A 27,262-nucleotide genomic window follows, 5' to 3' on the forward strand; every position below is an offset into this window, starting at 1 on the left:
AGAGCTCTTGTAGCTCATTCATTGTCACTGCTACGTAAAATCTCACTGAAAGGTAATTCTGCATTTTATTTATCCATTTGCTTGTGGATGGACGTTTAAGTTGTTCAGTTATTCAGTATTTCAGTTAACTGTGCAGTAGGTTTTCTTGTATCTTTCCATCTGTACTCATGTACAAGAATTTCTCTAGGACAGTGTCTTACAATCTCTTTCACCTTATTACATTCAGAGACAATGAGAGTATTTATAAAAGCACATTAGGTAAACAGACAAGTTAGTTTTAGCTCAAGGCAAACAGCCTGCCTGCCCAAGAGACTTTGGAGCTCAGTATCTTGCCTCACCTGCAAACCATCTGTGGCAGTTTGGGGGAAGCTATCTTCTAGAGCAGGAGTCTTTGTATTTCTCTAAAAGGATTCTTAAAAACTATGCATTTCCTTGTGCATTTTTAGAATGATAGCTAAAACTTTTCAAAGTCAGTTTAATGGTTGCAAAGCATAAAATTTCCAGTGTATTATAAACTGACATTTAAAAATAAAGCTGTTATGTCACTCTTAAGTGTATCAGGTGGAACTTACATACCACAGTGATTTGACAGTCGTTATTTTTCTTTCAAAAATGTGTGAACAAGCATTTAAAATTATGTGAAAAAGTTCTTTACCAATTTGAAATTTTACATCCTTTCTTTTTGAATTCGTATTTCAGTTTTTCTTCCCCCACTAAGTTTCATCCTAATGTGATGTTTTTTTCATCTTTTTGGCTTTCACTGCCAATATTGTAAAGTCAGGTTTAGTAAGGTATAGTTTACAGACTGTAGAATTGTCCATTAATAGTTGTATCATAGTCATATGGGTTTTGACACATGTATACAGTTGTGTAACCAGCACCATAATCGACATATAAAATATTTCTATCCCTTTCAGTTCCCTCCCTATACGCCCAGTCTCTGGCACTACTGACGATGATGATGATGATGATGATGATTTGCCCCTATGTTATTGCCTTTTCCAGAATGCCATGTAGATGGAATCATACAGTTTGTAATTTTTTGTCTCAGGCTTCTTTCCCTTTACATAATGCATACGAAATTCATCCATGCCGTTGCACATATCAGGGGTTAATTCCTTTTAAATGCTGAGTCACATTCTGTTGTACAGATGTACCAGTTTATCTGTTCACCAGTTAATGGACACTGGGTTGTTTCCAGTTGGAGTGATTATGCATGACACTGCTATATAAACATTTGTGTTAAGGTTTTTGTTTGGATATTTATCCTCATTTCTTTTGAGTTAATAAGTGTGATTTCTGAGCCACATGGTAGGTGTATGTTTTAATTTTATAAAGAAACTGGGAAACTGTTTCTGAATCGACTGTACTGTTTTACATTCCCGCTAGCAGAATATGAGACTGCCATTTGCTGTCCATTGTTACTAGCACTGGATATTATTAATTTTTTGTTTTGTTTTTGTTTTTACCCATTTCTAATAGGTGTATAGTGGTATCTCATTGTGATTTTAATCTGTACTTCCCAAATGACTAATGACTTAAACAATTGTTTCCTGTTCTGTTCGCCATCCACACCTTTGTAATGAAGGGTATGTTGAAATCTTTTGCTTATATTTTATTTTATTTTTTTTAAACTACTGAGTTGTAAGAGATTTCTGTATATTCCAGATACAGGTCCCAGTCTGTGACTTTCATTTTCATTTTCTTAACATTTGCTTTTAAAGACAGAAGTTCTTTATTTTGATGCAGTCCAATTTATCAATTTTTTATGATTCATGCTTTTTTTGGTCTTATCTTATTCTTTGCCTATGCAAGTGTGATGGTTAGTTTTATGTGTGACCCTGGCTAGGCTGTGGTATCCAGTTTTTCATCAGACACCAGTCTAGATGTTGCTGTGAAGATGTTTTTAAGATGTGATTAACATTTAAATCAGTAGACTTTGAGTAAAGCAGAGGACTCTTCCTAATGTGGGTGGGCCTCATCTAATCAGTTACAGGCCATTAAAAAAAAAAAACCAGACTGAGATTCCCTGAGAAGGAAGGAATTCTGCCTCTAGACTGACTTCAGACTTGGGAGACTGTAATATCAACTCTCTGGGTTTTTTTTAACATCTTTATTGGAGTATAATTGCTTTACAATGGCGTGTTAGTTTCTGCTTTATAACAAAGTGAATCAGTTATACATATACATATGTTCCCATCTCTGTTAATTTGCCTTGATCTATTTGTCTATCCTTGTGCCAATACCACACTCTCTTAATTGTATGGCTTTATAATAAGTCTTGATATCTACTAGTGTAAGTCCTAGAGCTTTGTAATTTCTTCAAAATTATCTTGACTGTCCTTAACTCAGTGCATTTCCTTATAAATTTTCAAGCTTACCTTCTTAGCCACTATGTTCTACTGCTCCATAAGTTTTTATTAGCTTTCATTTTAATGAAATAGTCAAGAGAACCAAGCCGATTGACTCCAAAGCCTATACTCTTAACAACTACATGAGCTGCCTCTCAATAAGCCATAGAGTTTATAGACAGACATAGCTGGCATGTTTTTATCATTTGTTTTAAGTGATTAACATTTTTTTCCGGTTTATTATTTAGTTTCCACTCTTATTTTTCAACTTATTATAAACCACCTTCAAAAGAAAAAAAAAAAAATGGAAGCAAATTCTCAGTTTAGGATCGATTTGAAATATGGTAAGAACCTTTGACTATGAGATCAATTAATTTGAGCCCTTTCATCTGACTGTGCAGTCCAGTATTCAAGAGAAAGGAGTCATACAAATAAATATTAAGAAGGGTATACTTGCAAAGTTTAGATTAAATAGAACTTGAAAAGTATTAATAGGCCAGATGTGAAGAGGATATACTAATATTAACATGTGTACCCATACACATCTCTGACATTTCTGATAGAACAACTTTGTTCCAGAGAGTTTATCCATAATGAATCTTGCTTAAACTTATTCTGTAACTCTGTTACATCCCTGTGTTCTAATAGGTGAAGAATCATCACTTTTTTCTTTTTACAATTAGAAAAGCAAGACCTTATAAGGTTATGACCAGAGTAAGTCAAGCTGAATATCAGGTAATCCTGTGTCATAAACCCGTCCACACTCTACTTAGAAATCATTGTTTTCAAGAATAATAATAGGAACAAGAATCTATATGAGCCCAGCAGTACAAGTTAGGCTACAAGTTAGCTTGGTTTGGTAAAGGTAAAGTGTGCTCTTTGTGTTCTTCAAAAATATTTATTCAGACATATGTGGAAAAGAAAATTATGGTATATGTAAGTAATTGACGTGCTTAGTTTTTTGTTTTGTTCCTTGGTTTTCTGGGGGAACTTTTTGTTTTGGGCAGCTTCCCATAGCTAAATAAATTAAATGCATTGTAGCTCATTGAAAAATAGAACAAATTTAAGTTGGGTAGGTGAAGTGGTTTCATAGGATTATAGCACAGTCAGTATTATAATCACTACAGTAAGACGAGGAAGAGCGCAGAACAGGTGCTATGGTCCTGAAAAAACCAACATCTGGAAGAGCAAAAGTGATAAAAGGAAAATAATAGGAAGTGACCTAAATTTCATAAGAAATGTCTTTCTAATGTCTTTAAATACAAAAGAAAGAAGTAAGGCAGAGTAGACTAAGAAGAAAAATAGTCATATGCTATGAGCCTGTCCACCAGAGCTTAACAAAAACAATGGAGAACCGAAAAGCATGAGGCTAAATATTGAATACAATAGCTATTGAGTAGTGATCAAAGGACAGGAAGATGGGGGAACATGTTTTGACAGAAAGAAATGTCAAAAGAAATCAGTACAGTTTAGGTCAATTCAAATGAGGTAAAGGAATAGAGGAAAATAATACCAAGTAGACAGCGTTCTAGAATAATGAATGTATATCCTAATGTTATGCACATTGCTTAACAACAAGCAATTCTGTAAAAAATGAAAAAGGAGGTACAAAAAGCAATTAAAGGAAGAAAGAGACATATGCCTTGTAAAGTAATCAGGTACAAGGTGAAAATGAGAAAAGCCAAGATGAAAAGTGAATTTAGATCTTAAAGAAGGTTAAGATAAATATTCACATTTTTAGATTGTCTCTTAGGTCAATATTAAAAAACAGACACTGGGTGGTAATAATCATTAAATGAAATAACTGCCCAAAGTAGACCTGTTGATTGCTCTAAAAAATGTTCTCCATACTCTTTGTATAAAACATTGAAAATAGATTTAGATATTCATATGGTTTAATATTTTAAGAAAGTATATTTTAATTCAGTATGATAAAAACAAATCTGTGAAAATGATTATTTTAAAATATGATTTAGGAAGGCATTTGGCAATGATTTCCATCTTTCATTTTCTTATTTTGGATATAGGTTGTTGCTTTGTACATATCTAACCTTATTTAAAATATGTAGACAGTAGGTAGCATCCAACATGTTTGTAAAGTTCAAAACTACCTTTATGTAAATAATAGCTTCTAAAGGCCAGAAGACGCATTTAAAAATAAGCAAATAAATTGATGCAGCCCGTATTCAGCAGTGAAAATAGAACACATTTCCAGTATATGAATTTAGATTTGACCTTGTAAACACTGAAAGCATTACAAACCCCAAATAATACCACAGTTACCACAGGGTTCATCTGGTGAAAGACTACTGTCTCAAAATAGTCTTCAGAGTCTGTCCCAACTGCAAGCTAGAATTTTCCTCCTATCTTTTGAAATAGAGTCTCAAGTCTTTTTCCTCTGACCCGTGTAGTAAGTGATCAACATTCCACAGTGTTGGAGAGAAGGCGCAGACTTAATTACAAATGTAGAACCAATTGAACAGAAAATGGTAATAATCAGGCTCTTTTTATTCCTGAGTTTTGGGTCCTGAATGTTGTTACTCACGATATAGCATAACAGAGCTTTCTGTGAATTAGAGTTCTTCCTGCTCACTGTTTTGGGAGTGATCAACTAAAGTGCTCAGTTGGGCTCTCAAAATAGTTACTCAGTGACTTAATATGTGAAGGGGTGCCTTTTGAGATACTCTTTTTTTGAGATAGTACTTAGAGTTTACCCATTGCTAAAGCTGAGTACTTTCAATTAACGCAGCAGATCAAAACAACCGCCATACCCTTTCACAGAGTAAAATACCATATCATGAAGTTTAAGACACCATTGATTCTAGGGCACCCTCATATCATGTACCACTAGTGAAAAAAAATTCTGCCCATTAAACTATGACAGTGCTAAGATACCATTTATTGTAAGATGCAACCACAATTTTAGAGATTCTAAATTGTGGGGAAAGGTGTCCTGATGATAAATGAAATAAGATAAGGTGCACCTTAAACCCTGAACAAACATTTCATAGCCAACTGGTTCTGAATTGTTTTCAGATTTCCTATGTTAAATGTTATCCCCATCCAGTTTGCTTTATTCTGCCTTTTAAAACCCTCTTCTTGGCCTCTATTCCCCTATTTCCCTAGATGTAACCTTGATTTCACTCAGAAAGAATTTGGGATCTACCCGGAGAGGTGGTCTCTAACCGTCTCAGTTACACATCCCTCCCTGACCTGTCCTAGTCTTGTGAGAGGATGTAGACATCACGTGTGGATGCTCACTGGGCTCATTTCTTGCCTTGTAAGCAGGACTGGGCATCGGGGCATGAAGACCTAGCTCCAGGGCCATGATCTCTACATGGTAGGGCCATGGTCTCTACATGGTAGGGCCATGATCTCTACATGGTAGGGCCATGGTAGAGCTCTCATTGCGAATTGATTGGGCTCCTTCTAGGTGCCTGGCACTGTGTGGGTGCTCTAGGTAACTTATGGCTGCAGGCAGGGAACTTGCAGTCTGGTGGGAGAGTAAACGCATAGCGAGGGACTCGAATTCACCTAGCTTCGGCCATGACAGGTGTTGCCAGGGGATAGAGTTCCTCTTCACCTCCTTCTTGATTTCCTGTCCCCCTCTTATTTTTCCCCTGACCCAACTTACCCCTTCATGATATCAAATGAATATAATCTACCTCACCTTGCAGAGAAGTCTATGAGGGATTCTCCACCAATGGGCTGCCCGCACCCATGACCATACTTTGAACAGCAAATTACTCTAATCCAAATCAGCCACCCCAAGTGGGAGTTAGAACAACTCATTGTAAAGATGATGTTTGATTTCATCTTGAAGAAATAACATGTCAAAGAGGCAGGCCCAGCACCCTCTGACCTTAGGATGTGACCACCTGCTTAGTAGTACTATTCCCCCCTGCCCCTCCTCCTCCACCACTACCAGCACCACCGCTACTGATGATGATGATAAAACCCACCCTGAACCCTGCATCACCTCCAGCTCCAACTTAGCGAAGCTTCTTGCAAGAGTGATCTGTGCTTGCCATTTTCGTTTACCCCCAATCTCTTTACTTGTCCATTCAGTGCAGCACAGCTCTCACCTCTGACAGCTCTACTGCATAATTTTGCTGAGTTCACCAATAAGCTCCTAATTGTCAGATTCAATGGATAATCTTAAGTCTCTGACCTCTTTTCAACATTCAACCCTGATGACCACTCCCTCTTTGAACACCCTTTTCCACTGATGTCTGTGACAATCCCCATTCCTGGGTCTGGTCCTACCTATGCATCCCTTTCTATCTCCTTCACTGGATGCATCCTCCTTCCAGTATTCTCCTTTACACCAGTATACTTCCTCTGGGAGACTTCATTCACAGCCTCCACTTCCACGTGGAGGACTTCCAGTTCCCTGCCTTGATCTCAGTCCTGTTTTCTGAATTCCAGACCCATGTCTTCACATCCTACTGAACTGCACATGTTCTAATGCTTGATGTTGTCTTTTATCTCAGAACTGCTGATCTTTCTCTTTTCTTGTATTACTCTTCTTGGTCCATGATATGGCCATCTACCCAGTTACCCATACCAGGATCCTCTAAATCAGCTTCTTTCTTGACCACTTATACCAACTGGTCACCAGATTTTGTGTATTCTACCACCCAAGTCTGTCTCAGGTTTTTTCCTCCTCACCATCCTTGATCCAGGCTGTCATGGTCTGGCATAACAAATGCCACAGATGGGATGGCTTAAGCAACAGAAATTTATTGTCCCACAATTCTGGGGCTAGAAGTCTGAGATCAAGGTGTCAGCAGGGTTGGTTTCTTCTGAGACCAGTGGCTGTCTCTTAAGACCCTGTCTCCAAATAGAATCACATTCTGAAGTACTAGGAGCTAGGACATCAGCATAAGAATTTTACGGGGATGCAATTCAGCCCATAACACATGCCCGTGTCATCTCCTTACTAGCTAGTTGTGTACTCTCCTGATCTGTTTCCCTACCTCCAGTGTCATCTCCATTCTAACATGGCCTCCATTCCACCATCCGAGAGATTATTCTGATTTCAAATATGAGCACATTACTCTCCCCGCTTAAAACTCTTCAGTGGCTCCCGATTATATAGATGGTCTAGATTCCTTCAAATGGCATGTCCTCATTATCTGCTCCAGGCACCTCCTACTCAGTCTGTGCTCCAGCCACTCTGAAATAGCCGAAGTTCCCTAAAGGTTTTGGACCTGCACCTCTGTGCCTTTGCACATGCGGTGTCCTGTATCTGGAATTTTCTTTTTCTTAACCCTACCTCCCTTTGTTTTACCGACTCTAATTCATTTCAGACTCCACGTAGGTAGCAGATTCTGCAGGAAGTCTTACTTCAGAGTGACCAGGAGGAAATATGGCAAATAGCAAGAATACAAACTGAGGGCAACTTGTTAACATGTGAAAAAGCCTCTCTTTCGTTTGAACTCAATGAAAAAGAATGTGTTAAATGTAAGTTAAGTTAGTTGTGAAAGACTTTTCTCATCCTATGGAGCCCCTGAAACTTTCGTAAAGGACAGATGATAAAATGTATATCTTCCTGGGCTTCCCTGGTGGCGCAGTGGTTAAGAATCCACCTGCCAATACAGGGGACACGGGTTTGAGCCCCGGTCTGGGAAGATCCCACATGCCGCGGAGCAACTAAGCCCGTGTGCCACAACTACTGAGCCTGCGCGCCACAACTGCTGAAGCCCACGTGCCTAGAGCCCGTGTTCTGCAACAAGAGAAGCCACCGCAATGAGAAGCCCTCACACCACAACGAAGAGTAGCCCCCGCTCGCTGCAACTAGAGAAAGCCCGTGCGCAGCAACGAAGACCCAACACAGCCAAAAATAAATAAATAAAATAAATAAATTTAAAAATATAAAATAAAATGTACATCTTCCTTTTCATCATCTACTGATACTTAGTCAACAACTGAGGACCCAGCTCATCATCTTTCATCACTTCCTAACATCGCCTTCCTAAGTCAGGAGCCCTGTCCACAGGTCTGTAGTGAAGCACGCATGCTCAGCAGTCTCTGGTCTTCAGCCCCAGACACACAGTAACAAGGCAGCTTTCCTCCAGCTTTTCTGAAAAATGAGTACAAATTGCAAGAAATGCTGTACAAATTGTGAGCTGTCAGTACATTAGTAGTGACATTAGGAAATCTGATGGAGTCAGAAGGAAAAGGTGTAAATTGCAGGATAATATAAAGGGGAGGTCAGTCTGTTAGTAATGCAGGGAATGTGATGGACTTAAAGAAAAGGCATAAATTACAGGGTAATATAAAGAAGAGGTCAGTACATCAGTAACATGAGAAAACTGGCAGATTTGGGAAGAAAAGGTGCAAATTGTAGGATAATGTAAAGTAGGGGCTTCACTGTAAAGATGAGCTTACATCATATCAAGGAAGCTTGCTGGCCATGCAGACCGTGGCTAGAACTTTCAGTATTTTTATAGTTCTATCTCACAGCAGATCTTTATGTCTTTTAGAATTATTAATTAAATTCTAAGCTAATATTACAGAGGAAAATTATTGTTCTTGCTTAGTAGAGAAAAAAAAAAAAAAAAAAAACGGAGTCAGAAAGATTCCCTCAAAGCCTCTGAAGTCCTGAACCTGTAAAGCACATATTTGTCAACTGTAATAAACAAGTATCTTTTGGGGGACCCTTTCCTGCACATCGTCACACATTTCTCCACGAGGCTCTGTAAATATGATTGTCACTTCTGGGTTCAAGATAGAATTTAAAACAATCATACCAAAAAAAAAAAAATCATACCACTAAAAACGTTTTAAATAATAATTTTAATTGAAGTGTAACAGATAATGGTTGACTATGGGAACTCTATGGATCTCTCTTGTTTCTACACATCTTATGAGTAAGGCACTGACTGCTTTTTGTTCCACAGTCTCTTTTCAAGGATATTTGTATAGTGAACATCCTTGGAAGATGGAGTTAGTGTCTCCTTCCAGAACAAAAGGCAGGCATGCTGGGCTCCTTAAGCTCAAGGTCCCTCTTCTGTGATGCAGCCCTCTGTGTGCACAGGCATCTATCTGAGCCCATCCACACCACCCCGTAGAATCTGGGGGTACAGGAAGCTGATGCAAATGTGTGATGCTCGTGCTGTTCTCTGTGCCATGAGTAATGAAGTCCTTTGTCTCTGAACCAATAGACCTGGATCTTCTGCCAGCATCCGTGAAACTGTGGCAAGCTACTGTGGTAGCTTGCAAGGAGGCTGAATTCTCAGGCCCTTCACAGTTGTTAACAGTTTTATCAACAAGGATGGGAAGCTGACAGTGACGGGGCTTTCTGGAAGAATGATGAGGAAATCATGGTTCTTAACAGGAGATGGAGGAAGTCCAGGGGAATTAGTAGGGAATATGTTGTGCAAATTATATGGTCAACCAGGCCGTAGGGTCCTCTGCTTTGGTACTTGTTGATGAAGAGCTGTCAGGGAGGTGGTTGCAGTAGATTCACAGATAACCTGTCCAGAGATGTCTGGGTTGTGCTACCTCTCCTCCAGGCAGGAGGACTTCCCCACCAATATGGCAGGCAGCCTCAAGTCCACTCCATACAAACTAGTTACGACTGGTACACAGATTCATATTGGGTGGGTAGAAAGTTCTCCCCATTTCAGACAGCAGCTGTGTAGACAGACACCTATTCTGAGAATGAAGGAAATTTTGTGACTGCTGTGGGCACAAACCGAGAGAATCCTTAGAACTTCTGTTGACTCTCTCGGGAGATGAGGGGCAGGGCACATAATGCCTATTAAGGAAGAATGGCAACAGCTGAGACATCCTAGGCTCTGTGGCGCCAACTTCAGATCCATTTGGAGATAAAGGTCTCCAAGTTTTTGCAGTGTTTAGCCAAACTAAATAATACACAATTGAAGATCCATCTTTGCAAAAACATATTTTGAAACGCAAAGGAATGATAAATTCAAAGTTTAAGAAAGCGATTACTTCTGCAGGCAAGGCACGGGGCTGAGATCGGGAAGGAGCGCGCAGGTAGCTACACTAATATTGGAAATTTTCTAGTTCTTAAGTTGGGGTTGGGCTCACAGGTTTTGGTTTTATTATCAAGCTTCATAATGTAGATATTTGTTAACATATATTCATTCTTTTGTGTGTATCAACTATTACATAATAAATTTTTACGACCAGCTTAGGGAAATTTAGTTTATAATTAAAATTATTGGATTGCTATGAATGACATAGCATCTGTTAGATTTCTGTATGGATTTTGGTAGAGTAGAGGATAATGTCTTCCCTTGAGAGCCCTACCACATGCAACAGGAAAATGGTACATCTCTATACCTTTGTGTGAGAAATACTGGAGAGGTTCAGTGTTTGACCTTTCTTGGACAGTGGATACATCATGAAGTTTTTGCAAATTAAGTGCTCTTGTATTTGCCTAAGCTAAGACCAATTAAGAGTTATTTTTAGCTTGATGTCTAATTCTAGATACTGTTCTTTTTCATTATTCCTAAAAACAGACTGTAAACACTTTGTATATTTATAGTACTAAGAGGGCATTCCCCATGCATTTGGGAAATTTGGGGAAATATTATATGTACTCTACCAACTTCTCTGTCCAAGGGGAATGGAGAAGTCTTTTTTCCTTTCCTAACTCTGTCTTCTATCTAGTCGAGAGAGAAAGAGAGAGAGAGAGGACAAGAGAAAAGCAAGGGCTCTTCAAGCCTTTCTCAGGTGGCGAAACTCTAAGGAGAATTTTGTCCTTCTGTGTCCCCCAAGAATGACTGCAGCTCCTTGCTGACAACCCCACACAAGACCTCTGGGAGCTCTCCAACCCTTCTCTAGCTGACCTTGAGAGTTAAGACACTAGATTCTTTGTGAGGTCACCCTTAGGTTGTCGTCATACTACTGCTAAATATTTTTATCACCTACTGGAGACTAAACGCTTTTCATACTTTGTTTCATTTACTCTTTTCAGCAACCCCAGGGTGGCTGTTATTATCACCCCCATTTTGTTTATTGAAGCAGGGCTTAGAGAGAAGTGCAGTAACTTCATGTTCTCCCAGACAGAATGCAGTCTGTTTGTGGATTCTACAGCTCATGCTTTTAGCAGTGTGACAGCCTTGTCATCTCATCCATTAATTCTAACACTGTCATGTGAACATACAGAATGATTTTACCTGATGGATATCAGAATGCCACAGGGTTGTGGCTATAGGAAGTTACATAGTAGGGACAAGTGGGCAAGCTCTGTGGCCTGCAGGCAGGAGGGAGACCACGTTGCCGAGATCCTGTTAGCCCTCTTTTTTAGTGAATCTTATACTTTTTCTTCTTATCAAAACCCTGTCGTCAGTATCTGGGTGGTTGATATTTTTGGAAAAGCTGGAGGTAACATTCCTAAAGTATGAGGAGGAGGGACAAGCACCTTAGAGAGATTTTTATTTTGCTAAACATGGTAGTTCTTTCACGTGAGGGAAGCAGACAGGGCATGCACACCTTTGTTTCTACGAGAAAGTAAGCTGGGTGCGAAGCGTGTTTCAGTCTCTGGTATTCTCGTGAAAGCTCTGAATGCTGTTTTCCTCCTGATCTATAACTGGTCCCTAGGAGGGAAGTCAATTACTTGCCATGAAATGGGCTTCAAAGGCAGAGTCTGAAGTGTCTTTCTTTATCCTTAGCTTGCAGATTTATTTTTAGTCGGCTACTGAAAAAACAAACAAATACTTTAATCTGATTTACAGAGCACTTAAAACAAGGAACTGCAGCAGAAAGATAGCAGGAGGAGCCTACCCCGGAGGGTGCCTCAGGCTGGCAGCACCTGGAAGGCGAGTGCTGGGTGTTTATGACTCAGGAAGAGAACCCCCAGCTGTAGTGTTTCCAGGAAAACATTTGACAGGAGACGGTTCACTCCTCAGCTCTATGGGGTACTTTTATCTCGATATGTACTTATGCGTGTCTTCTTTTGGTGGAGCTTGATGCAAAATCAAAATCTCCTTGTAGTAAGAATATCTCATATCATAAACTTCCTGAGGACCACACAATCTCATGCGCAGTGATGGTTGAAATATAATGCATAATTCGAAACGCAGGCCACTCTCACAAACTACGTGCAGGTCTTGGAAGATGATCAGAAAGAAACCTTTCCTTTTGTGTTTAGTCCCTCTGAGTTTCTCCCCAGGGATCAGGTTCTTTGAGGCAGTGATCAGATCGTACCCTGTTGATCCATCAGTTAAACGGGCGTTTATTGCACACTTACTATGGGCTTAGTACACAGTTTTCCCTTTTGGAAGTGACAGAGTATAGTCCCCAACTAAGAACGGATTGGTTTCTAAAGTTTGGGAAAGTTGAATCTGGAGCTTGGAGTGTGGTGCTTTTCCTCTGCCTTTCTGGGCTGTGGGCTCACCCTTTCTTTCGTGTCCTCCTCCCTCAGGGGTCCCCAGAGCCCTGTGATCGCACCGCTCCAGAAACACCTGCTGCTTCCTCCCCCCTCCGCCACCCCATCCCAACTCTCATTTCCTCCGTGTAGCTGATCTCAGTTGGCTGTCAGATTACACAGTGAGTTTTGTCTCTGACACACCTGTGCTGTTGGCATTTGAACCTGGGAGTCTGAAGTTTACATAGGCTAAGTGTAGGGGGTGTGGTAGGTGGAATTCAAAAAAGGTGTGGGTCCTGTTTGTTTAGGACAATTATGCTTTTTTTTTTTTACCATCTTTATTGGAGTATAATTGCTTTACAATGGTGTGTTAGTTTCTGCTTTATAACAGAGTGAATCAGCTATACATATACATATACATATATCCCCATATAATTATGCATTATTTAAAACTGTTATTAAAATTTTTTTAAACAGTGTTCCTCACTGATGTATTAGAATGATTTTATAAACTGGAGTTTGGCAGAGGGGAAGGACACATAAGGGTTACTGGTTAGTGAAAGGTTTGATAATCTTTTGTTCTCTGTATATTTTATCTAAGTTTAAAGAGATTTCAAAATTCAGAATAAATGAATTTTCACTTTTTTAATGAGAATGGTTTTATTTCTTACCATTTTTATTTGTCTAAATAATACGAAGCTGTACTGAATTCTTCAGAAATCTTGCCAAATAAGGTGAAATATATAATATTAGAAGATTTTTTAACCCCAGGTCCTTTCTTCAAAATAGTAACCAACTAGATTTTGTTAATATTCACGTAAGTATTAAAAATGAGCATATGCATCCTCATCAACAAACATTTATCCTGTGCAGGGTGCTTCCTAGTTGCTGGGGATACAGAGAAATAGAAGGCATACTTCCTGTCCTCAGGAAACAGCATATGATCTATTTGGGGGAAAAAGGCGAAAACATGGAAAATAAATAGTAGCAGGTTATTCACTGTCTGGTTCCACCGGGTAAGATGAAATAAGCAGTTCAGAAGAGGGAGCAGTTGCTGGGGCGACGGGTGGTCCTGCAGAGAGGATGGGAGAGGCTCAGATACAGCAGGGAAGGGAAGGGCTCCCCAGGCCACCAGGTAACTTTGCTTTTGCAGTTGCCTTTTATTCCATTTTCCCTAAAATTATTATTGAGCATATTGTTTGATTCCAAGATTTTCTTTGTTGTATTACAGTTTCCTGTAGAATTGTTAGGATTTGGTTATATGGATCACTTCTGACCGTTTGTTATTTTCCAAAATTTCTGTAATGATTCCCTATTGTTCTTTTAGAATTGTTTTATAATGATATAATAATATAATTCTAAATTTCTTTTATAGTGATGAAGAAACTATTGCCAAAAGCAAGCTAGAAGATAAAAGTATCAACAGTTACATTTCTTGTGAAATAAATGTAGAAACCATTTCTTATCTGTAGGTGCTAAAGACTGTTCTACCTACACAGTCACTATTTTTCAGCATCTTAAAGTGTTCCAGACTGTTCCTCACTGATGTCTTGGCTTGACACATTCACATATGAGAATTTCAGAAAACTGAATCTGACTGTGATCAAGTTGTCAGGGTTCTTCACTGGCTTTATTTGACATTGATTTGTTGGATTATTCTTTTTTTTTTTTAAATTTATTTATTTTTGGCTGTGTTGGGTTTTCACTGCTGCGCGTAGGCTTTCTCTAGTTACGGCAAATGGGGCTTCTCTTGTTGTGGAGCACAGGCTCCAGGTGCATGGCTTCTGTAGTTGTGGCACGCAGGCTCCGCAGCCGTAGCTCGTGGGCTCTGAGCACAGGCTCAGTAGTTGTGGCACATGGGCCTAGTTGCTCCACAGCACGTGGGATCCTCCCGGACCAGGGCTCAAAGCCGTGTCCCCTGCATTGGCAGGCAGATTCTCAACCACTGCGCCACCAGGGAAGCCCAAGGATTATTCTTTAATTAGTAAATTAGGAGTACACATAAAATTTTCCATTTCAGTGTTATTTCTTCCCTTTTAGTTATTTCCTGTTCTTTACTCTCTATTTCTTTCCACCGAGCCTGTGAGTGCCCCTCTTTGGCCTGTGAGTTCATTTTGGGTAGGAATCATTGAATCCCTGGAGCTTTGGACAGTGCTCAATAAATGCTTAGTGAATGAATGAAAACAACATTTCACATATGATTAGAAAGAAATAATAGAGAAGAGATTAGGTATAAATACATGTGTATGATTTTAATTTTCACATTTTTTTTTAAACAATCTATCTTATTAAAGCAATTTCCTGCTAGTTTTACCTAGTCAAGAGCTAATCTTGATTTGAAGGAGGTAAGATTTATGAGCCTCGCAAAGAACTTTTGAACATAAGTTATTTTGTGAGACAGCCCTGCTATCTGTGACGTATTAACACGTTTGACAATGTGGATGATCACATTTTAAAAGATCTTTGGCTTCCTCTTCTGCATAATTAAGTTCTTTTCAGAACAACTTCTACATTGTAGATTCTACATGTGTATTTCCAACCGGTCAACACAACTACGATTTGATCATGATTACTAGCTTTTCAAAGCCTTCCTTCATTTCCCAGCAGGCAGCTTCCTCTCAGAATTCATTTCCCATTTGGAAAATCTCTCTCTGACCCACAGCTTTCTGGATACAATTCATCCTTCACATACTTGAGTCTACCCATTCATTGTCATCCATCCTTAGCTCCTCAGATGCCAAAAGACCCTTTTGTAATTGGAGTGATAAGATCCCCTAAAACGTCAGGGGAGAGAAAACTAAGAAGAATATATAAAGATTTTTGTTCCATTGATTTTCCTAATTAAAAAAAATGCTTTTAGTGTGTATCTATTTCTGTTATTATAGTTTAAGAAATTGAAGTAATAACTTATGGTTGAAGCAAGATCTGCTTTCTATGTTCCTTCAGTCTTTATATAATTAAAATTAAATTTTGGCAGAGCTGCAGTAAATTCAGTTCAATTTAGCAAACATGGAGATGCTTTTGCTGGCCCCCCATATCATGGTGGTCTCTACAAGAACTGCCCTTTAGTTGCAATAAAGCGAGTGTGAGAGAGAGTGATCCAGATATGATTGCTGAGGAAATTAAAATTCACTGTGGAAGAGGATTAGGTTGGTATCATCCGAGAAGGAATTTCATGTTGGATCTTGGAGAAAGTAGAATATTTGGCTTACAAAGGGGAAAGTCATTCCAGGTATGGGGCACTGAGGTTGGATTCAGCAAGGCATGTACTGATCCTTGGACAAGGAAGGGGCATGATGAAAATGATCTTCATCTGGCCTCAGGCTGCAGGATGTACCAGAGAATGACGAGCTGGTCCACAGGAAGCCATGGTAACTGACTAGAGCTTAATCGATGAGGTTCCAGAGAAAAGGACATGGACATATGAAGGGAAGGTCAAGTCTTAGGAATGTTACCCAGAAAGAATCTGATAGCCTCAAAAGCTGATTGGATATTGGGAAGCAATGCCAAAGCAATGCCAGTTAGCTCCTGGGGCTGGGGAGCCTGTGTGAGTGGGAGAATCATGGTCCCATGTTGGCATAAATGGAGGATTAGAAAGAGAAGCAGACCAGACAAAACCTTGAGAGGATGCGCATGATTAGGAGGGAAGCCAGGCAAGGAGAGGTCAGAGGAGAGCCAGGAACCTACAGTTTCATGGGAACAAAGGGAAGACAATGTTTCAGGAAGACAGGGTGAGCAGAGGAATCAAAAAATAAGAGGTCTGAGTTTGATTTTGTACCAGAGAAGGACAAACTATTGACCCTTGAGTAACCTCAGGAAAGTGGCAGGAGTAGATGCCAGATGGCAAAGACCCAGAAAAGGGAGAAGATTTTGTATTATTGGTGAGATTGCAAGACAAGATCCTTCCTTCAGTTATTTCCACTGATAAACCCCTTTGAAGGAAATCTACTCCTTAGCCGACTAGTGTTATGTCACAGAATTCCAGTATATCATTAATACCTGTAGCTCTGAAATGTACCTATTTCCAACTGTAACCCCAAAACATTATTTTTACAAACCATTTGGAGATAACAGTTTTATTTTCTTTGATTCTACTCTTTCAAAATTTTGCTTATCCCGCTTGGAGATTTATTTCTAGGTCATTGATTCTGATAACAAAACCAGTGTTTTCTATAAGCTATTTTATGCCTACTAGAGTTGAAATTCAAACATTTTCCAGCAGTAGCAACTGAAATAGCTTCAAAGACATTTTTCACATCCACCTTGTTTTTTTCTTCACTGATTGTATCTTTTCAAAAACGCCCCAGATTGATAGCTCCTAAGATATAGTATGCGTATAGTAACAACACAGGCTTTTTAGAATTGAGAAATATTCTTTGTTCTTGTTCTTGAAGATGTGCTTTATTCCTAAGAGGAACTGATCAAGAAAAAAGTACATAAGAACCGGAGTCACAGGACCTAGATTCAGTTCCCTTCTTTGTTGCGTGGCGTTGGGTCAATTAGGTCTCTTTCAAGTAAAAAAATCTGAGAATCCATGAATATACTTTATCATTTAACTTAGTCACAAAGCCTACCATTTGGTGTGATTCCACATTTGGAGCTGCTCTGCTAATGGTGGAACATCATCTCTTCCTTCATCTGGCTGACTCTCTTATCCTTCTAGCTTCATGTTGTGTATTTTCTGGTATACAGCCTCACCCACCCCCCAGCCCCCAGCAGCCAGCACCTACGGTACAGATCAGGTGCTCAGTAAATATTTGATGATCGAGCAAATGGGCTGTACTGTATTATCGTCCACCCTGGTGGTGGAGAACCATCGGACCAAGCATCAGAAGCAATTATGAGTGTAAAACCATGGAGATCTCCAGGTCCCACTCGCCCGCCTTCAATATTTGAGTTTCTAGAAATCGGCCTTTGCATCCATATTTAAAAATCGGTCAGGCTCATATGAGAAGCACTGGTCTACCCTCTGTGAGTTCCTGGAGGTCACAGATTATAGTTTCCATCAGTTCATTCCCAAACCCTAGGGGAATTTCTGGAAGAAATTAGGTGTACAGTAAATGTTTGTGAATAAATGAATCTTAATTTTGAGATCAATAATAAGTGAGAATAAAATGCCCTTTCTTTTGGCTACAGATATAGCACCTCGAAACTTTAAATACTAACTTATACTACCCATAATAAATTATATTTTTAAAGAAATGAAATAGATTGAGTGCCCAAATCATCAGTCCTAATAAATTCAAAACTCATAGTTTGTTACCTAACAATTGTGGCTAGAACTACGGTGCTTTATTTGCTTAATTCTTACAATCTAGTGATAAGTCATTTGCTTTCATTATTACTTGCCTTGCCATATACCTTGTTTTAAATTGTCTTTAAGGAGTCACAACCCATCACTCTCTTTTAGTTATGTAATTCTGGTATTTTAAACTATAGTTTCCTTTGGGAGGTGATGATGTGAAGCAAGGAAGGAAGTAGAACCAGCATTAACTCCACGTTGTCTCACAACCTACCATCATGTGTATCATATTTCTGTGCTCCAGAGAAAAGAAATGGAATTGGTTTTTAACTAAGAAAATTATGCTGTCCTGAATACAAAAACCTTATCACTAATACCCTATTGACCTGTGTCTTAGTTATGAATTTTTGAGTAACAAATTACCCTGATACTTAGCAGATTAAAGCAATAAATATTAATATTTAGTGCCTCACATAACACCTGTGGGTCAGGAATCTGGGAATGGCTTAGCAGGTGGTCCTGACTCCTGTCCTCTCATGAGGTTACACTCAAGATGTTGGCCAGGACCACAGTCATCTGAAGGTTTGACTGGAGCTGGAGGATGCACTTCCCAGGTGGCTCCTTCAGAGACACCTGGCAATTTAGCCTCTGTTATTTGCATGAGGCCCTCTTGTCAGGGCTCTTTGAGTGTCTTCACAATAGAGTGACCATCAGGTGTTTTGTTGGTGACTTTATATATGAACTTTCAGGAAGACAAGAAAAAGGTTATATCAGTAACAGTTGTAAGCTTAAATGTGGGTTTAAAAAAAGAAATCTCCTCCCTATCCCAACCCTCTGGGTGGGAGATGCAAGAGGGAGGAGATAAGGGGGTATATGTATATGTATAGCTGATTCACTTTGTTATACAGCAGAAACTAACACACCATTGTAAAGCAATTATACTCCAATAAAGATGTTTAAAAAACTAATATTAAAAATAATAATAGGGCTTCCCTGGTGGCGCAGTGGTTGAGAATCTGCCTGCTAATGCAGGGGACACGGGTTCGAGCCCTGGTCTGGGAAGATCCCACATGCCACGGAGCAGCTGGGCCCGTGAGCCACAACTACTGAGCCTGCGCGTCTGGAGCCTGTGCCCCGCAACGGGAGGGGCCGCGATAGTGAAAGGCCCGCGCACCGCGATGAAGAGCGGTCCCCGCACCGCGATGAAGAGTGGCCCCCACTTGCCGCAACTAGAGAAAAGCCCTCGCACGAACCGAAGACCCAACACAGCCAAAAATAAATAAATAAATAAATAAAGTAGCTATACAATTAAAAAAATAATAATAATAATAATTTAAAAATTAATCAATTAATTAATTAATTTTTTAAAAAGGTTTTTATTTATTTATTTAATTTATGGCTGTGTTGGGTCTTCGTTTCTGTGCGAGGGCTTTCTCTAGTTGCGGCAAGTGGGGGCCAATCTTAATCGCGGTGCGCGGGCCTCTCATTATCGCGGCCTCTCTTGTTGCGGAGCACAGACTCCAGACGCGCAGGCTCAGTAATTGTGGCTCACGGGCCTAGTTGCTCCGCGGCATGTGGGATCTTCCCAGACCAGGGCTCGAACCCGTGTCCCCTGCATTGGCAGGCAGATTCTCAACCACTGCGCCACCAGGGAAGCCCCTTAATTAATTTTTAAAAAACAGCCAAAGAGCATTTTTTAAGTGAGCCAGGTATCAGGTGTTTACATAATTATCCCATTTCGAATAAGTTCTCTTTCAGTTCTTCTCCATCAACCCCAGCCTTCCCTCTTCGTGGAACTTGCTCACATCTTGATTCCAGCACTCACGTATGTTGTCACACTTCTTGGTCTGTATCTGTCTGTCCCACTAGACTGGAAGTGCAAGGGGCAGAGCTGTGACTTTCATCTTTGAATCTCAGGTGCTCAAGGCCGTGCCTGGCCCTTAGCTGATCTTTGTTTGTTGTTGAACTTAACAAGCTTTATATACAACTAAATACCATTGTCTTCTTTTTCTCTATAAGATTGTGTAACTTGATGGAAGCCCTGCAGTTAGTGTCAGAGTTTGGGTTTCAAAGTCAGGTCTATGTTTTGTTCATCAGCATAGATGGTGTTGGGAAGACTCTAGGAGGCACCTGTGTTGGGAGGCCCAAGTAGCATCCTTACAGATTTCACCTGGGAGAAATTCCTTAGGCGGTATCTCTGTGTTTACCCAGAATGAATCACTGTGATTTAAGAGATTGCTAGAAGGAGACAGTTTGTTGATTGAATAAAAAGCTATTGAAAATAAACTGGCCTATTATATTTGGGCTACAAATGAATTTTTGGTGTTAACCTGATTTCTTTCATCTCTAAGTGGGATGCAAAAAGTTTCTCACACCTAAAGTGCTAAGGGAAAGTCTCCTCTCTCTTTTCCCATTTTTTGCAGGGATTCTACCCTGGTTGATTCAAAGGAATCAAACATGGTATTTAGATATGAAGTTGGAGCTCAGTAAATGAGGAGATTGTGTATCTGACCCCCTGACCAAACTGATCACTACTAAGAAGTCTTCTTGCAAGAGTCTAGGTCCTAAACTAAGGGAGTAGTGGAAGAGCACATGCATTCAAGTGATGTTTTACATGTAAATCACCATGGCGACAGGATATGGAAGGTGGAGGAGTTGAGGATGGCCCCGAGGCCCAGTCCTGGGAATCTGAATGAATGGCAGCTCCATTCAGTGTGACAGGGGACACAGGAGGAGGAGCAGGTGTGGGGTTTGTGATGATGTCAACTTGGGATGTGTCTGTGGGACAACCAGGGAAGGCGTTCTGTCTAGAAATGGGCATCAAGGTCAGATGGCCCCATGAGAGAGGAGTTGTCAGGGTGTCTGGGAGAGAGCCTGGATCTTAGATGCGTGTCTGTTGATGGTTCATGGGTTGTTGGTGTAGAAAAGAGCCCAGTGGCACAGGCAGCCTTTCTTGGCTGTGCTGTTCTGTTGGGAATCTCTATAGCTATCATTATATCTCAACATCCTGGATGGACTGGGGAGTAATGAGTGACCTCTTGCTTGTAGATGGAGAAGGGAGCTGCCACACTGTCCTGGATGACGAGAGCTCATCTGTCTGCCAGGTCTCCCAGAGGCTGCTAAACGGAGCTTGCTTCTACTCATGATTTGGCAATCTTAAATACCTCCCTTTTTTTTTTTTTTTTTTTTTTTTTTGGTTTGGTTAGCTTTCATTGTTGTCTGTATCTGTTTTGAATTGTCATTCATTTTTCTTTTTAGAAGACAAGCACAAATTCATGCTTTATTTTCTTGGGAAAATGCTTCTAATAAAACTGTAGCTTGGGGGGGAAAAAAAAGGGGAATGCCCTGCAGTCCAGTGGTTAGGGCTCCATGCTTCTACTGGAGGGAGCATGGGTTCAATCCCTGGTCGGGGAACTAAGATCCTGCATGCCGTGCAGTGTGGCAAAAAAAAACCCAAAAAAACTACAGCTTGGTTTTTCCATGTGGGTGTTGATATAGATGGTTGTAATGAGACCTCTTTGATTAGTCACTTATCTGATTCTATGTATTATTTTAGATGTGCTCTCTCTCTCTTTTTCTTGATCCAAAGAGTTATCTTGAGACATAACATACTTAGCTTTTATTATATTCTATAAACTTTCCAGCTTACTCTCTTTTTTGTGCTAATCTGATAGCATAATTAAAATGTCTGACTTCAGTTCTTTCCTTACAAATACTGCCTAACTCTTCTGTCTTTAATTAACTGAAATCATTCCTATATAAACAAATAACAATTGCAGATTGTATTACCTACAGTCCTGTCTTACGAGAATTTAAGTGCATCCCATTTGTTAAATTATAGTCTTAGAAAAACTACCTGTGACATATTTTGTCATTTTGTGTGATGCCAGTAGAAAACAAAGGCTCACTTCTGTGTTTTTATTCTTGTTACACCTTTTATTTAATATTCATTTGAAGAGCCAGTGTGGCAGGTAGAGTGGGGACAGGCTTTGGATTCACACCAACCTGAAAATCTCAGCTCTGCCACTTCTTAGTGGTGCAACTCTGGATAAATTGCTTGAGTACTTCTCTGTGCCTCAGTTTCCTGTAGGTATTATAAAATGAAGATGATAATATTTGCCTCATGGATTATGGACATTAAGTGACACAATGCCCGTTACATGCTTAGCACAGTGCCTGGAACATAATAGGTGCTCAATAAATGCTATCAATATCTATTTTTGTACAGTAGAAGCAGCTCTCTTAACCAGTTCAGCAGCTTGAAGGAAGCTTCCAGTCCCTGTGCAGAGCCGTCTAGGGGATGCCCACAGCATGTTGAACACTTGTAATCGGAGCCTTCTCTCCAGCGCCCTCATGTACTTCTCCAACTGTCTGAGTTGTATTTGTCCCCAGACCCGTTCTATGTTGTTTGTTCTCAAACCGATTTGTGCCAGTTGAACTTATAATTGTAATTAGGTGATTTAATTAAACATTAAGCAAAAAAGGATGTAAGTGCAATCCAAAAAGACAGTGCTTTTTTTTTTTTTTTAACTTGTATGCATGTACGTTTGTATGTATGTATTTATTTTTTTGGCCATGCAGCACGTGGGATCTTAGTTCCTCGACCAGGGAATGAACCCATGCCCCCTGCAGTGGAAGTGCAGAGGCCTAACCACTGGACTGCCAGGGAAGATCCACAGCTGCTTTTTCTATACAAAATAAATTTTGGAAAGACTTAATAAAGGTAACTCAATAAATTAAAGAAAAAATTCCATGGTACCTCGAATAGTTATTTTCATAGAGACAGAAAGTAGAATAGTGGTTGCCAGGGACCGAGGAGAAAGGGGGAATGGAGAGTTATTATTTAATGGGGACAGAGTTTCAGTTTTGCAAGATGAAATGAGTTCTGGAGATGGATGGTGGAGATGGCTGCGAAACAATATGAATGTACCACTTCATACGACTGAACGAAGATGGTAAATTTTATATGTAGTTTATTAAATTAAAAAGTTGTTTTAATCTGTCACATTAACTGGGTGAGATACCTCTTAAGGATTGGTGGAATTTAAAAAGCTAGAGGAATTCCACATCTAGGTTGTTTTCTAGTGGTCTTTAAGTTTTCTTACTTTCAGGAAACCAAAATCGGAAATAATAGGTAATTCTAAAATTTTAGGTGTAGTTTATGCAAGAAAGAGAACAAAGCATGCTGACCCATGACCGGTTCTTGAAGATGAAGGCTTTGGCATAGGTCAAAATATCAGAGAATGAATGCATGCTTATATTTAAAATTTAAAATTAACCGTTTAAGTTATGTATGTGTCTTAGATTGGGCTCCAGGGAAACAGGCTCTGAGATGGAGATTTGCATGCAGGAAGCTTGTTGGGGAGCAAGCGCTCTCGGAACCAGGCCTGGATGGGAGTGAGAGAGGCAGGACTAATAGAAGGAGAATTGAAGCTCTGGCCTCAGCCAGTGGCGTGGGGATGCTAGTGCTGACCACCCTTCAGAGATGTGGCAGAGTGAGGCAGTTCGTACTGGCCTCCTGCACTGACCAGACATCAGGTGTGGGCTGCCCCCCAGCGGAGCGGGACATCACCTTGAGCAAGGCAACTTCCTTTGGCTGGAAGTGAAGCCCGAGAGGTTCTCACCTGTCCACTCTCAGCAGGTGACACTTCCAGCTGGGGGATGTGATGGTCCCCAGCATCCACAACTGGGTGTGTCCATTTTTTGCATGTTTTCCCTTTTCAACAGATTTTTTTAAATTGGCTGATTGACTTTCGGTCCAGATGGCTTCAGATAAGAACGTCTTCACTGCTTACGCATGATCTTCTGAAGGTCTCACTGTGTTTGATCTTTACATACGCCAGTTGTCCCATTTGTGATATATTTGGGTTGGCCAAAAAGTGCGTTCAGGTTTTTTGTAAGATGTGGAAAAAACCCGAACGTGCTTTTTGGCCAGCCCAATAGCAAGCCTGTGAGGCTTAATCACAGTGGGTACGTGTGTGATGTGTTTGAAGCTCAAACGATGTTTGGGAGTCCATCAACTTCTAAATACTTTCCAGTATATATTGGGCTGGCCAAAAAGTCCGTTCGGTTTCTTCTGTTAAAAACTCAAATGGGCTTTTTGGCCGACCCAATATTGTGATTCATGAAACCTCCGATTTTTGCTTCTTAAATTTTCCAGACTTTTTTTTTGGCATTTGATGATTTTTTTTCCTCCTTTGGTCCAACTCTCCATGTTTGTGCCAAAGGTCACCTTCGTCTCACATCCTATGACCTGTAGTTCTTTATCTGCAGATTCTTCAGTTACTCTGCCATCTGCCACAAGTAACCGTTGACTCCTGCTCCCCTTACTTTACATTTTCCATGTAGACCTGCCTGTTGATCCTGATCCTCAGGCTCTTGACATCAATGATGGCCAATCTCCAGGATACCTCAGTTCATTTTTAAATATACTCTTCCAATCCTTAAAACAGAAGTCCTCTATATGTGGTTGTGTTTATTATTATTATTTTTTTACCATTTTTAAGTGTATAGTACCATAACATTAGCTATATTTATATTGTTGTACAACCAATTTGTACAACTTTCTCATTTTGCAAAACTGAAGCTCCCATTTCCCCTCCCTCCAGCCCCTGGCAACCACCGTTCTCCTTTCTGTTTCTGTGAGTTAGGCTACTCGAGGTACTTCATATCATACAGTATTTCTCATTTTTGACTGGCTTATTTCACTTAGCATCATGTCCTCAAGGGCCATCCACATTTAAAAGGAATTTCCTTTCTTTAAAAGGCTGAACAGTATTCCATCGTATGTATATAACACATTATCTGTTCATCTGTTGATGGACATTTGGGTTGTTTCCACCTTTCGGTTATTATGAATAATACTGCTATGAATGTGAGTGTGCAAGTTTTTATTTTTAAATACAGGTGTGTATATATATATATATATATATTTTAACATCTTTATTGGAGTATAATTGCTTAAATACAGGTATATATTTTTGTTTCTATCAGCTTGCTGTGCCCCAAATTGTAAATGCTAAAGAGGGAGTCTGAGTCCCTTTGCAAGTGTGGCCATAAACATAGCACAAGGATACTATGATTACCCCATGGTGTCTCATTTTCCTTTCGAGTTCTGGCACGTGCTAACCTTTTAGTAAGAATACTATTCAGTCTCGTTTCTACTTAGCCCTTCATTTAGCCATGTTTTGTTGTTTTCCTTGGTTTCAAATTTTATCTCTTTATGCGAACTGGGAGCTGAAGCCTTTCATTTGACTTGTGATCTTGTACATTCTGGAAGCTCATACATGTAATTGTGCAACAAATAAAGCAGCTGGAAGAAATCTTTCCTGAACAAAACCCAAGTGGGGCATTTGGGTGCGAGCCAAGATTTCAACAGCTACAGAGGGAGATGTAAAAAGGCTGCCTATATTACAACAACAGCAAATCACTTCTGGCCCCATAGGAATGTCCTTTAGGTAATGATCAGACAGAGGGTAGGGACCTTTACACATTTAATTACCTGACCACAAAACAAAGTATTTACTGTAACCTTCTGAGGTCTCTATGCCAAGTTAATTACCGTGATATACATGAAGGTAGAACAACATTGTGACTCAGTACACTCAGCCATAGCGGGAAATTCTGAGGCTGCTCAGTCTGAACCTGGCCTCTCATTAAATTGCTGTGTGGTCCTAGGCAAGACACTGTGAGTTTACCTTCCTGGGGTTCTATTCCTGCAACCAAAATTCAGAACTGTAATGCAAATGTAGCTACTGAACAACTAACAAATAATAAATGAAGCCCTGTGTTAACTGCCTGTTTATAGAGAAGAAAGTTTAATGTCCTACAGTGATCCAGTGAGTCAAATTTCACTGGGCATCTTGAAAAGATTGGTTATTTATTTTATTTATGTATATACATATACATCGGTCCAGGTTGACACATATAAAAGCAAAAGCTTGGACTGGAGGTGTGTTTTAAAAAATGTAAAGGAGGGCTTCCCTGGTGGCGCAGTGGTTGAGAATCCGCCTGCCAGTGCAGGGGACACGGGTTCGAGCCCTGGTCTGGGAGGATCCCACATGCCGTGGAGCGGCTGGGCCCGTGAGCCACAACTGCTGAGCCTGCGCGTCTGGAGCCTGTGCTCCGCAGCAGGAGAGGCCACGACGGTGAGAGGCCCGCCCACCGCGATGAAGAGTGGCCCCCGCTTGCCGCAACTAGAGAAAGCCCTCGCACAGAAACGAAGACCCAACACAGCCAAAAATAATTAAAAAAAAAAAAAAAAATGTAAAGGAGCATCACATGTTTTTAACCATTTATCAGTTCATTCAGCCAACATTAAGGAGGACCTGGGTCAGTGCTTCTCAAACTTTCGGTGCATGAGAATCACCTGGAGGACTTTTTAAACACCCCTCCTGGACCCCATCCTCATAGTTGCCCATTCAGTAGATATTGTGGCAGGGCCTGAAAATGTGCATATCTAGTAGCCACAATCCCAAGTAATACTGATACTGCTGGTATACAGAGCACGCTTTGGGTACCTGAGTTCCAGAGACACTCAGAATGCCAAGGTGAAGAAGGCACCATCATGTCCATAGGGCAGATAGGATTATTATTGATAGTCTATGGTGTGATCCTGTTAATCACATTGTGTCACGCTGTGTGCGCACATATGTGTTTTAAAGGCATTTCAGAGCACATAGCACATGCAGAAGCATGGAGAACTGAAGCCACATGACATGTTCAGGGACATGGAGTTTGTGTTACTGGGGCAAAGGGCACATGGCTGGCCAGGGGGATTACAGTTGCAGCTGGAAATAGGGCTGCTAATCAGCTAACACGATAAGATTAGCCTGGATGATCCAGGTGAACCCAGTGTAATCACAAGGGTTCTTAAATGGAGAAGATGGAGGCAGGAGAGTCAGAATTAGGGAGACTGCAGTGTGAGAAGGACTCAGGCCAACACTGCTGGCTCTGAAGTTAGAGGAAGGGGGCCACGGGCCAAGGAATGCAGGCAGCTTCTAGAACCTGAAACAGGCTAAGTGAATGGATTCTCCTGTAGAGCCACAGAAAGGAATGCAGCCCTGCTGACACCTTGATTGTATCCCAGTGAGACTCATTTCGGACTTCTGACCTCCAGAACTGTAACATAATAAATGTGTCATTTTAAACCACACGCACACACAATTACCTGTTTTCCATTATTTTCCAGGTTCTTTTTCTAGCCAATGAATAGTCAGCCACTCATCCTTGTCCAAAATGGTCTATCATTGTGAACAATTGGAATACAAAGACATTAACGATAAAAAGGCTTTATAGAAATAGGTTTTCTTATTACAAAAACAA

At 40.3% G+C, this 27,262-nt stretch overlaps 1 protein-coding gene across 12 annotated transcripts in view; it reads left to right on the forward strand.

Moving 5' to 3' along the window:
* The window catches only part of LOC114236921 (EF-hand calcium-binding domain-containing protein 11-like), a 102,520-nt gene that overhangs the window by 62,362 nt on the left and 12,896 nt on the right, over window positions 1–27,262 (forward strand). For 2 of the 12 annotated variants that reach the window (XM_057542980.1, XM_057542982.1), the window contains one exon: window positions 12,065–12,314. The exons of 2 other annotated variants lie outside the window; for them this stretch is intronic. In XM_057542980.1, coding sequence (XP_057398963.1) covers window positions 12,065–12,299 — 235 coding nt within the window. In that variant the 3' untranslated portion in view covers window positions 12,300–12,314. Of the gene's footprint in view, window positions 1–1,482; window positions 1,550–7,663; window positions 7,821–12,064; window positions 12,315–12,753; window positions 13,228–14,071; window positions 14,184–20,986; window positions 21,133–22,519; window positions 22,569–27,262 lie in introns of those variants that run through there. 8 more of the 12 variants (XM_057542981.1, XM_057543000.1, XM_057542999.1 and 5 more) reach the window with 8 other exon arrangements.

This window comes from Balaenoptera acutorostrata, chromosome 3 (genome assembly GCF_949987535.1).
Source record: "Balaenoptera acutorostrata chromosome 3, mBalAcu1.1, whole genome shotgun sequence".
In the NCBI taxonomy this organism is placed as follows: Eukaryota; Metazoa; Chordata; class Mammalia; order Artiodactyla; family Balaenopteridae; genus Balaenoptera; species Balaenoptera acutorostrata.